At 32.1% G+C, this 11,258-nt stretch overlaps 1 protein-coding gene across 1 annotated transcript in view; it reads left to right on the top strand.

The window, feature by feature from the left end:
* Positions 1-770: 770 nt before the first annotated feature.
* The window catches only part of LOC108776914 (mucin-5AC), a 59,943-nt gene continuing 49,455 nt past the window's right edge, over positions 771-11,258 (top strand). Inside the window, exon 1 of the mRNA XM_018543662.1 lies at positions 771-923. Within this exon, the coding sequence (XP_018399164.1) occupies positions 771-923 (153 nt within the window). The remainder of the gene's footprint in view (positions 924-11,258) is intronic.

Genomic DNA, 11,258 nt, shown 5'->3' with positions numbered 1-11,258 from the left:
GTGATCTTACATATACAAAATTTTTCAAAATTTGCGCATATAAAATGAAACGTATAGTGCAATTTTTTAATACTTTCTTCCAAGATAAAATTACGATAAAGCAAAGTTTTTAAATAAGTATAATTTAAATTAAGTTAACATCAAATAAATGCTATTTACCTAAATGTATTCAGAGAAGAATGAAGGGTACAGCAACACGATATATCTTTTGATTGTTCAATTTTTAAAATTCTTTTTTCCAACTTCAAACAAACATTTCTAAGCATTTACAGTGAGAGACTACGATCGTCATAATTTTTAAATAAGATAGTACAAACAGAATGATTTATTAATTTACATTTTTTAATAAATTAAATCATTCATGTGTTATCATATCAGATCATATATACCAGTATATATAATTAAGTACACAAATAAGAGTAGATTAAAAAATGTTTTTTCATCCGATCTTTGGTCTGTTCGGCACAACAGCGGCACAAGTTCAAATGACTTGGCGGTTCGCCGAACGGCGGCACGGAAGGCGTGGCTTCGTGCCGAGCACAGCCGAATACAGCCGAACCCGTGTCATAGGCGCGCACACAGTGACGCGCACGTGTACCTTCGTACAGTCTGTATAGAGTGGAGTAGGAAAGTTTCGGTCGTGTTATCAATCGCTTTCTCCTCCCTCGTCGCTGGACCGCTAATCTCGTTCTCAGTGATCCGTCGTGGACGGATACGGGTCATCGTGCAGTTGACGGTAAAGTAACCGGGAGGAAGTATAAGCGTAAACGATGCCCGCGAACAAATCGAACCTATCGACGCCCCGTAAAGAGAAGCCCGGCGACAAGCTCTATTCCCTCGCAACTACGGTCGGCGTTAACACCAGCAAGAAGAAGAGGCGCTCCTCCTCCTTCGTTAAGCATAAACATTACGCGCAATATCTGGTGAGTGTGAGCGATGAATTAAAAGAAAGTATATTGTGACACGCGAATCACGCGAGCGGCCATGTATACCTAGAAAAAGGGACGCGCCTCGCGCGTCCATTTATTAGACCGTCGACGATCCATGCAACTCCGATCGATCGTTCCGAGAATTACCGCGGCGTGATCCACCCTCCTCGAGTACGTGGTATTTCGCGCGTTTACTTCCCCCATTGCTGGACATGGGAGTAGAGACGCTTACCCCCTAACCAAAGGTTAGGGTAGCGTCTAGGGGAATATTGAGTGTTATTGACCCCAAGCGACATGACTCGGTCACGGTAATTGCGCGAGGAGGGAAGCGCATAAGGGGATGCGCTTGCAAACTTTCGATTCCTTTGAATTGCATTTTTTATTGTCTTTATTTTTTTTTTTTTATCTTTCCTCATATGAAGGACTAAATATGTAAATACTTTTTTATATTTAAGAAAGAAAGAGGAGAAAGAGAGAAAGAGAGAGAGAGAGAGAGAGGGAGTGAAGGATGAACAAATTTAATGACACAAAGAATTAATGAAGTTATGAAAAATATATATATTTAATACTCTTAGTCTTTTTTATATCAGAAATAATTACTTTTTTTTAAGCAAAAACTAAGCGAATGACATCATAAGCAAAATCTTAAAAAAATAAGAAATTTAAGCTATTATTGAGCAAGAACTATTAAATATTAATGTAATTTTTTAACAAACAACTTTAGGTTTGTTTAAATAATTTGAAATGTTGTCGCTACACATCACGCAAATCTCTTGATATATCATCCTCCTTAAATATGCAATTATGTTCCAAGAATATTTTGCGTGTTTAATTAATATTTTTTAGAACATGTTTCCAAGGATATGCTAGTTTGGTCGACAATTTTCTATAATTTAATCACGCATGAAAAATCGAAATACTTTATTTTATATTTTCAGCGAGTCGTAGGAGGATGTAAAAAAATTACACTTTCTATATTTATTGTTATATTTCTTTTTATATTTTACTATATTTATTACGAAAAGCAAAAAATTTGTTTACGTCAGAAATCTCAGGGGTATATGAACGATCGATTGGTGTTGAATATACTCGGGATGCGATTTGTATTTCAAGTTGCGTTAAATCAACAGAAACAAGTATTTCAATTTTATGTATATAATAGTAATGTATACTTATTAATGATGTTATAAATATCATGATATTGGCGAGATAATCGAAAGGAATTTGTTAAGATATGATATGGCGATGATTGTTGGAATGAGTTATAACAATATAGGTACGATTTACATTAATATTTGGCAAATGTTGATACGCTATAGTTAAGCACACTATTTGATCAAAAATTTTTTTTATAAATTTTGTATAAACTTCTAAAAAGCACGCTTCCCTTGCGCATTATGTTACGTACGTGACATATATAAGAGACCGTGAGTTAAAGGGGATAAAATGAGGATTCGAGATATCACGAGGGATTTCTTCCAGTATTATACATATTATATATAGATCCAGTATTTTTGTCATGCACCCTGATACTCGTAATGGTATAGTTGTCGCAATTAGCAGTTATATTGTACATTTTGTGGCAATACATTTGGGTATAAATACTAAACTTGAATTTTATTTTTACAATTATAGGCCCTGCACTGATATCCTCCCTCTCCTTCACCTTTTGAAATATTAGTGCGTAGTCTTTTGTGCACCAAATTTGTAGTCTCTTGTCGTACAAGTTTGTTTCAATAGTCGATATTAAACTTACCGTTAGTTTAGTAATTTGTTTATTCTGTGTGAATTTGTAAATTTTTTATTTTTTATTGTTATTACTTAGCGAGCTTCACACGAAGGCTCAAAGATTCAGGTTAAACCGTTGCATAAATTTTGTATTTTTATTTAATATTTAGACTAAAAGTGTTTAAGAATGCAACTGTTTGTTGTCTCGACTGCAATTAAATCAATCGAGAGGAGGTTCTTTTTAAAAGAAAGAAGTTGCTTCGAAATGATGTAAAGTTGCTTCAAAGTGATAGTCTACACGTATTGATTCAAAGACAAGAAAAAGAAGTTGCTGATTCGGCGGAAACAAAAGGGACACCAATCCCTTCTGCAGCCACTTTCGGACCCCTTCCTATACTTTGCAGATGTAGAAGTTGGCTCGATTACATGGAAAGATAAGATTTCTTTCTCTCTCTGCCTCTCTCCCTCTCTTTCTTTTTCCGATTTGGATCTCGTGTTAGATTTGGTCATAAAATTTATTGTATTATATTTCTTTTGTGTAATTCAGTTATTGATTCAATTGATTTTTTACTGTTCTATTAAGTCAGATTCGTTTTATGCTATGAATAATACATTTATTCAAAGAATAGTTATTATGTGATAAGAATTATAAGAAGAGCGTAGGAAGATCCATGATAATATCTTTTCAATTCTTTCCCTTATATTCACTTCTACTTTTTTAATATGAGAGAAAATAATAAAGTGAGAGGAGAAAGAACTTCACAGTTTAGTGAAATTATTTATTATAAGTTAAATCAGCAATTTGCTTTCAACAAATATAATTCGGATTAATGCGCGAATCATTAAATACATATTAAGATTAAATATAAATGCTGTATTATCCATATAGAAATGTAATCGTATTATGTAATTGTTCCATAATACGGTATTTTTGTTATGTATATTTTTTCTTATATATTCATGATTTATTACTATCAATTTTAAATTTAACTTGGGTTCTTCTCAATCAACAATTGTTTATGAACTAAATGAAAAATCGGAATATTTTTAACAATTAAAAATCTCAAATATAATGAATTTCTAATATATAGGTTTATATGTTTTAAATCCGTTAACGTAAATACGAAATAATATTGCTTTTTTTTTTTTAGAATCCTTTCATATTCATTAAACTTTTCTATAATACATCAATAACATGAATCAAAATTAATAATTTATGTATATATATTATTTACCGTAATTTATTGTAATTCTGAAATGGATTATAATTATCTTATATAATCTTCCACTTAAAATTTTTAATTCTTTAAAAAATCTCTTATAAATCGAAATATGTACCTATAGAGGACGAGGATCAAAATCGAATTCGGGGATGTGCTAACAACGAGTTAACTGCTCTTACACGGAATTATGTTCACCCGGTTGGCAATAATTTATTTACTTTAACTAAATTTATATTTGATACTCGACGTATTCACTTAAATATTCATTTCAATGTAATTCCTAGCATTGTTATTCTGCACTGAGGAGAAAATGCACTAAATTTTAATAAATATTTGTTTGAATAATGTTAGTTGAATATTTACTAAATACAAATATGTGTATTTATTTAGTACAGGAATTATATTATTTTGATTTAAATATCATATATAATATATACTGTTTTTATTTAATAAATATTTATTTATCACGAGAGAAAATAAAGGTAGTGTTATTCAAACAATTGTTTATTAAAATTTGGTACTTTTTTTCTCAGTGTGACTATGCGTTGGAAATCGTAATTCGAGCAGGTGTTGTTCCTCGTTCATGCGACCGCGGTCACAGGGAACGGAAGCGGAAATCAAGCATAATGTGTCGGTGACGAGAGCGGAGCACAGCATTCGTGTAGGTGCATTAATGCAAATATGATGTTTTACGCTTAAGGAATATAGAAGAAAAAATATACCTGACATTTTTTAAAAATTTCGTACGAATTTTGCAGTAATAAAAAAATATTTTTTTAATATAAAAATTAAATTAAAAATGAAGTCAAAAAGAATGAATCGTAAGTTCAACTTTAGATATAATTTATATTAAACATAGATTTTACAAATATAATAAATTTAGCTCTCAGTTTGTATATATTATACAATTTTTATTTAAAAAATATCGGACAGTCTCGAATTGATTCTGAGATTGTAGCTAACAATAGATATCTAAAACAGTGCGAGCGGCGGAAATTACTGTCTCGATGATCATTCTTGGTTAGAGAGTGACGATTAACGATGAATCTGTCAGATAATAGGCACAGGCAGTGGAATACTTCGCCGAAGATTTTAATTAACCCACTTGCGCTTATATAGACAGGCATACCGCGAGTATAATTCTCGTTTTTCCGAGGTGTGGGGTGGATTCCCGCAATGAAGGGAGAAATTAAATCGATCTGTCTGTGCTTTTGTCAAATATCATAAAAGCTTCATAATTTTATCGTCTTGATGATGAGATCCAACCTGAAGTTTCCACACTTAATTACATTAGATTACTGAAAAAGCTTCATCGATTTTCACATATCATATAAGCTTCAAGATGCTGGAGGGGGGAAGGATTTGAAGATAAAGAGATCTAAGAGTTTAACGTTTTTTCAAATCTCTAAATCTCCAACTTGTCTAACGGGGGTAATTGATGAAGTTGAGGAATTCATGGAATCTTGGTATTATATACTGAAAGAATTTCATTCTTAATTTTATTTGATTTATTATTGCGAACCGATACATTTCATGATTTTATTATAAATAGTATTTTTTAATGATAAAATCTTTTTTTGCAGCTGTATAGAAATTCACGTTTTATTTTTAGTTTATCTCTTTATAATGTTTGCATTCTTCGTACATCATAAAGGAAATGATGAATCTAATTGCCAGGTAAGTGACGGTTTTGCGAATAAATGTGTTTTGATATTAAAATGTTTTATATGAATGAAATTTCGAAAGAAGGATCCTATATTCCAAAATGCTGTGTGTGTATTTTATTATATGCCTAATATACTCTAAAAACTATTGAAGAACACTTGAAAAATGATAATATAATAATTATTAGGCTATATCACGAATTATTTTTTATCGATCAATTTTTATTGGTTAAGTCAGATGATTAAATTAATGATGTGTTTAAGCAATGTCGGGGCATACTTGAAAAGTAGATTATCAATCGATCATTTAATTGTCACATCGTGGCATAGACATGCAGGGATTATCCGAATTAATTGACTGACGAAGTGCTCGTAGTGGTAATCGAACAAGTCCAATTTAACTCGGAAAGTACTTGTTATGCGAGTTGTTACCGATGTTAAACGGAACAAGAAAATCTAATTAAAAATTTTACGATTGGGGCGATACATGTAACCGAAATTTTAAAATCAATATGACTCTGTATAACAAATTTTAACGCTACAATATTAATTAAATATTTTATTACATATCTAGATTATACAATATATATTATTTATTTATGAAAAGGTATATAGTTCTGCGATATTGAATTTCCTGAAAATTAAAAAGAGAACAGAAAACTAGAAAATGAAAATACAAAAAAGAAAATGAATGGCATTTTTTGCCTTTTTCAGTATTTTAATTAAAACAAAAAATATTAAGCATTCATGTAAATCCTGATTCTATTATAATTACAAACTATATTTAACGAAAAATTACGCCCAAACCATGTTTGGGCGAGATACATTTTTTAATATATGTTATCTGATGGATTCGATGTAATAATATATTTTGTATCACTAATATATTTGAAATTACAATTAATACACGGAAAAAACGATTTTACTGAAATATTAAAAAATTTAGTTGAATGCAGATCTAAAAATAAATTTTGTTGAACTATCAAAATAAATTGTATAGAATGCTCAAATTGAATGCGAAAATATGTCAATTTTTTTTGCAGTATCTCGCATTCATTATTGAATTTTCTATAATACATATTGATAGTTTAACAACAATTTTTCAGATTTATATTTATCTAAATTTTTAAATATTTTAGCGAAATCGTTTTTTCCATGTAGCATTTATACATTTATATCAGCCATTTGAAAAATATTAAACGTACATATGATTGAGTAGTTGATGCATATGCATACGTAGAGTTGGTAATAGAAAAAAGAAATCGTGCCCCGTCGCTCCTCGTATATTTATATCACTGGAATCATTTCTTGCAATCTCGCGAATGGTGTGACAACTAAACGTATTTTATACATGGTTCATTGTAAATGCAACGAAGTGATGAATGACTCTCACCGTCTAGGGAAAAAGCAACTATTCTCTCTTGCGAGTAACGAAAATAAAAATAATTTTCAGCTGTTCCACTGCCCGTGGGAAATTCGGATTCAGAATGTGAATTCACACATGATAACCGCCTACTGTTCTTCTTTTTCTCTCATCGAAACGTTCGGGCGTATCAAATAGGAAACGGTGAATTTTCGGGGTTATTTAGGTCATGGCCGTGTTATTTAATGCCAATTGAAGGGCGACCAAGATATCGCTCGAGAGTTACCCGTGCCACTTCCGATCGATATTAGATATTGCGTCCGTCAATGCGTTGGCGTTAACAGAAAAGGATACAATAGTTTCTAAAACGAGGATTTATACATATATCTATCTACGTGAATAATGCTGTCACGTGTGGTAGTAATAATGTCAAAAAATCGCGTTGAATGGAGAACTGCAATAGCTGAAACTAATCCTGGCATTAAGTAGGAAAAGTTAATTCTTGAGTCTAGATATCTTTGCAATATTCTACCATTATGGTCATATAGATATGCTGCATTTTTCACAGATTTTTTAATAAATAGGTATATATTCTCCGCTCAAAAATGTGTGTTAAGAATTCTATTATATCCGGAAAATACATGTTAAGAATTCTATTGCCTCTGAAAAAGTACTCACACGTTTTTATAAATTTCATGTTACACAAACTATATAAGTTATACACACATACCTATATAAGTTATATATATATATATATATAACTTATATAGTTTGTGTAATGTTTGTATGTAACTCTCGTATGAAAATTAACACGAAGGGAACAACACATTGTCCTTGAAATTCAACGTATGGCAGAAACGTCACGCACCAGGTGCTATTTATGATTTATCCCCTAAGTGGTAGTAAACTGCATAAACACACGAGAGTATAATAAACTGTCCAACCGTTCACTTTTGTAACGTCCATATCTCCGTTGCGTTACGCGAGATATAAACGGAAAAATTTACCATGTTAGAAAATTCAACTTTATCGAGAATTTCGTTTCGTACCTCGAGTTATGTCACGGAATGATGATTCGAGTCTGAGTACACACCTATCGCGCGGCGACCTGGAGCTCTGCACCGACGCGACGCGTTGCCGACGTCGCTGGCTCGACATCGTGGCGCCGGATACGTGACGAGCACAACGAGCGACGGACAGGAAACGACGAAAATGCAAACACGGAAGAGGAAGCCACGAGAGAAGACGTAGATAGGAGCATATTCCGGGATAAGAACGGAATGTTAAAGGACTTGCTAAAGATACTTTGCAAATGCTCGACAGAGTAGCAACAATTTTTCGATTTGTCTTATTCATGCTGAATTTGGATGTTTTCTGTATAGATTTTTTAAAATATAATATATATATTATTATATTATTCTCTCGAATGGTCATGTAATATTACAGTATAAGATGTAAGCGTGTTAAGCTTTTGATTCTTATGAAATCTTTGGAAAATGACAAAGAAAACTACATTTTTAATTAACATATTAACATTGAAAGATTCATAAGAGATTAAGTCTAATAGTAATGACACTTTATGTATTTGACTTTTATATTCTATTTTTATGTAGAATGTATGAAACAAATGCATAATATAATATAATATGTATATTATATTATTTGAGGAATTACGCGTGCAATAAAAAAAACGATGAATATATTTTATACTAAAACAAAAAAATTAGAGTACAAGTTTGAGAGACAAGAAACGAAACGATTTTGAGCTCGGTGTTTTTTTGAACAAAATCGTAGTAAACGCAATTAACTTGTTCAATCTACTTTTATCTCTATAATATTATCTAAATTGGGGTAATGTTTTTGGTTTAGTTTTATGCTTTCTTTTTGTTTTTTTTTTACAGCCACTCACTTCGTTTCTCTATGATAAAGGTACAAATTTTTATCAAGTGTGGAAGTAATTATATGCATTTTGATATTTTTATCGATAGTATGCTACCTTCTTAATTTACTTATTACATTTCGACATGTCTTTATCTATTTTCGTACGTTAAGTAAGTGCAGCGATGTCTATATGAAAATATATTCTTCGTATGATCGTAACGCGTTATGAAGTTGGAGGATGGGGTGAGTAATATAAGAAGAAGAAGTGAATTGTTACATCGTTTGTGACTCAGGATACATTAAAATAGAAAAGAAAGATATTGAGGAGAGAAGCGGACACAGAAAAGGAGAAAAAAGAAGAACAAATAGAACTATCGATGAGCGTCGAACAAGCGAGAAGCGAATCTTTGAAAATCAGAAAAAAAGGTCATAAAAAACTCACCTTAGGGGATAACGATAAAGCGATTGCAACGTAAATGGGAGAATTGTGCAAGTTATATCTAAAAATAATGATAGTGACTGTTAAAATAGAAATGGAGTTACAATGCAGAAAATTGAAAAAGGAGAAAAACTCGAAAGCAATAATCAGTGTTATAATTAGAAAAAAAATTAAAGCACATACCTATAAATTGTTTGTTCATTCTTTGATTTCAAAATTGAAATGTGGGCGTATATACATATATATGTATGTGTGTACGTTTCTGCAGATATGCATTAAAATAATTAAATGATTATACGTAGGTATATACGTACATATATTTTCAATATATATTTTTAATATTATATATGTTACATATATAATATTTAAAATTGTATCTTTAATACAAATTTGGCTAGATATTATTATCTTTACCGTTAAATATTTCCATCAAAAATTTACGAAAATTATAATACTATTGCAAACTCGTCTATGAATTTGTTACAAAACGGTTAAAAAAAACTTTTTTAACCAATTACCAAGCACAATGTATCCGATATGAATCAGAATGAAAAAAAAAAAAACAATTAACAATATACAAAATTTGTAGGAAGCAATCGATGACAGAATTGAGAAATATACATACCTTGATCTAAAATTTTCTTTAACAAAAATCCAATTACATTGTTTCTCCAATATTATATACTTTCATGTGTATCCATCCTCCTCTATTTAAAATGATTAAATAAAAGTAAAGATGAAAGATCACGACCGAAGTTCTTCAATTTTCGGCGTGAAGATTTCGCTATAGAAAAGGCCAGCTTCAAATTCATCCTTACGATTTAACACCAATTAGCAAACGCTGCGAGCGTGCACTAGCGGGATTAAAAACAAGAGGATAAATCGCGAGAAGAGAAGAAAGTGCGAGTATTATTGAGCAGTGACGCATATCGAGCATGAGATTTTGAACAATGACGGAAGAGAACGACCGTGAGTAACACGAATCACCACCTTCCGAACGTGGAGACAATTCGGAACTACTTCCACATCGAATAACGTGCATGTACATATATGTATGCGACAGTGAAATGTGGGCGGTGAGCGAGAAAGCCTCCCTAGAAAATAGACGGCTAGACCAAACGAATAGTAGTCGCAAAGCGAAAGAGAAAATTGAGAAGGCCAAAAGGAAGAGAGAGAAAGAGAGAGAGAGATCGAAAGCGAAAGAATAAAAGGAGAGTAGGGGAGAAAGAGAGAGAGAGAGGAGGGGGAGAGGGAGAGAAATATAGTGCTTACGAATATGTACGCAACCATGATGCGAGAAAGCAATGAGAGAGAAATAGAGAAGAGCCAGTGACGAATTAGAGAATCTCGGAGCCCTAACCGATTGTCTAAACCCATATTTCTATCAAAATAAATTAATATTAATTTCGGTTCGTATATTAATATTAATTTACTCTTCGTCCTTTTCCAAGTCTAAGAAAATTGGAAAAAGCTGGGGAGTAAATTGAACCAAAATTAAAAGTTAATCTACATTGATGGGAATCAATGAGCATTAATAATCAATTTTATAAATAGTGTTGATTGGCTCTCTGTAACTTGATCGATCGTTCTCATTTCTTTTTAATGCTAACCGTACAAAACGGAGAAAAATTAAAAAATTCTGTTACGGTAATTAAAATCTTAATGGATCCAAATGTGAGGAATTTTAAATTGAATTTTGGCGAGATGTCGCGATGCGCTCGATAGTCTTTAAATTTTCAACGAACGTAAAATAAGAGGCGCGAAAGAAATTAGATCACACACGCAATTTAGCAGATAATCGTGAAAACTGATTATTAATCTTTATATCACCGCGAGAAGTTTTGTCGTTGAAAAAGTGTCATTATGCCAATGATTGATGAAGCCTTGAAAAGTGCGAAAATCGAATTTCTGCGCGTTGGGGCGCCCGCGCACCCCGGACCGCCGGTTCGCCACTGCGTGGAATTTAGCGATGCGGCGGCAGCAGCGCGGAGAGAAAGAGAAATGAAGAGAGAGAGAGAGAGAGAGAGAGAG

This window comes from Cyphomyrmex costatus, unplaced genomic scaffold (genome assembly GCF_001594065.2).
Source record: "Cyphomyrmex costatus isolate MS0001 unplaced genomic scaffold, Ccosl1.0 scaffold395, whole genome shotgun sequence".
NCBI lineage: Eukaryota > Metazoa > Arthropoda > Insecta > Hymenoptera > Formicidae > Cyphomyrmex > Cyphomyrmex costatus.
This window is presented reverse-complemented; position numbering and strand designations above follow the sequence as displayed.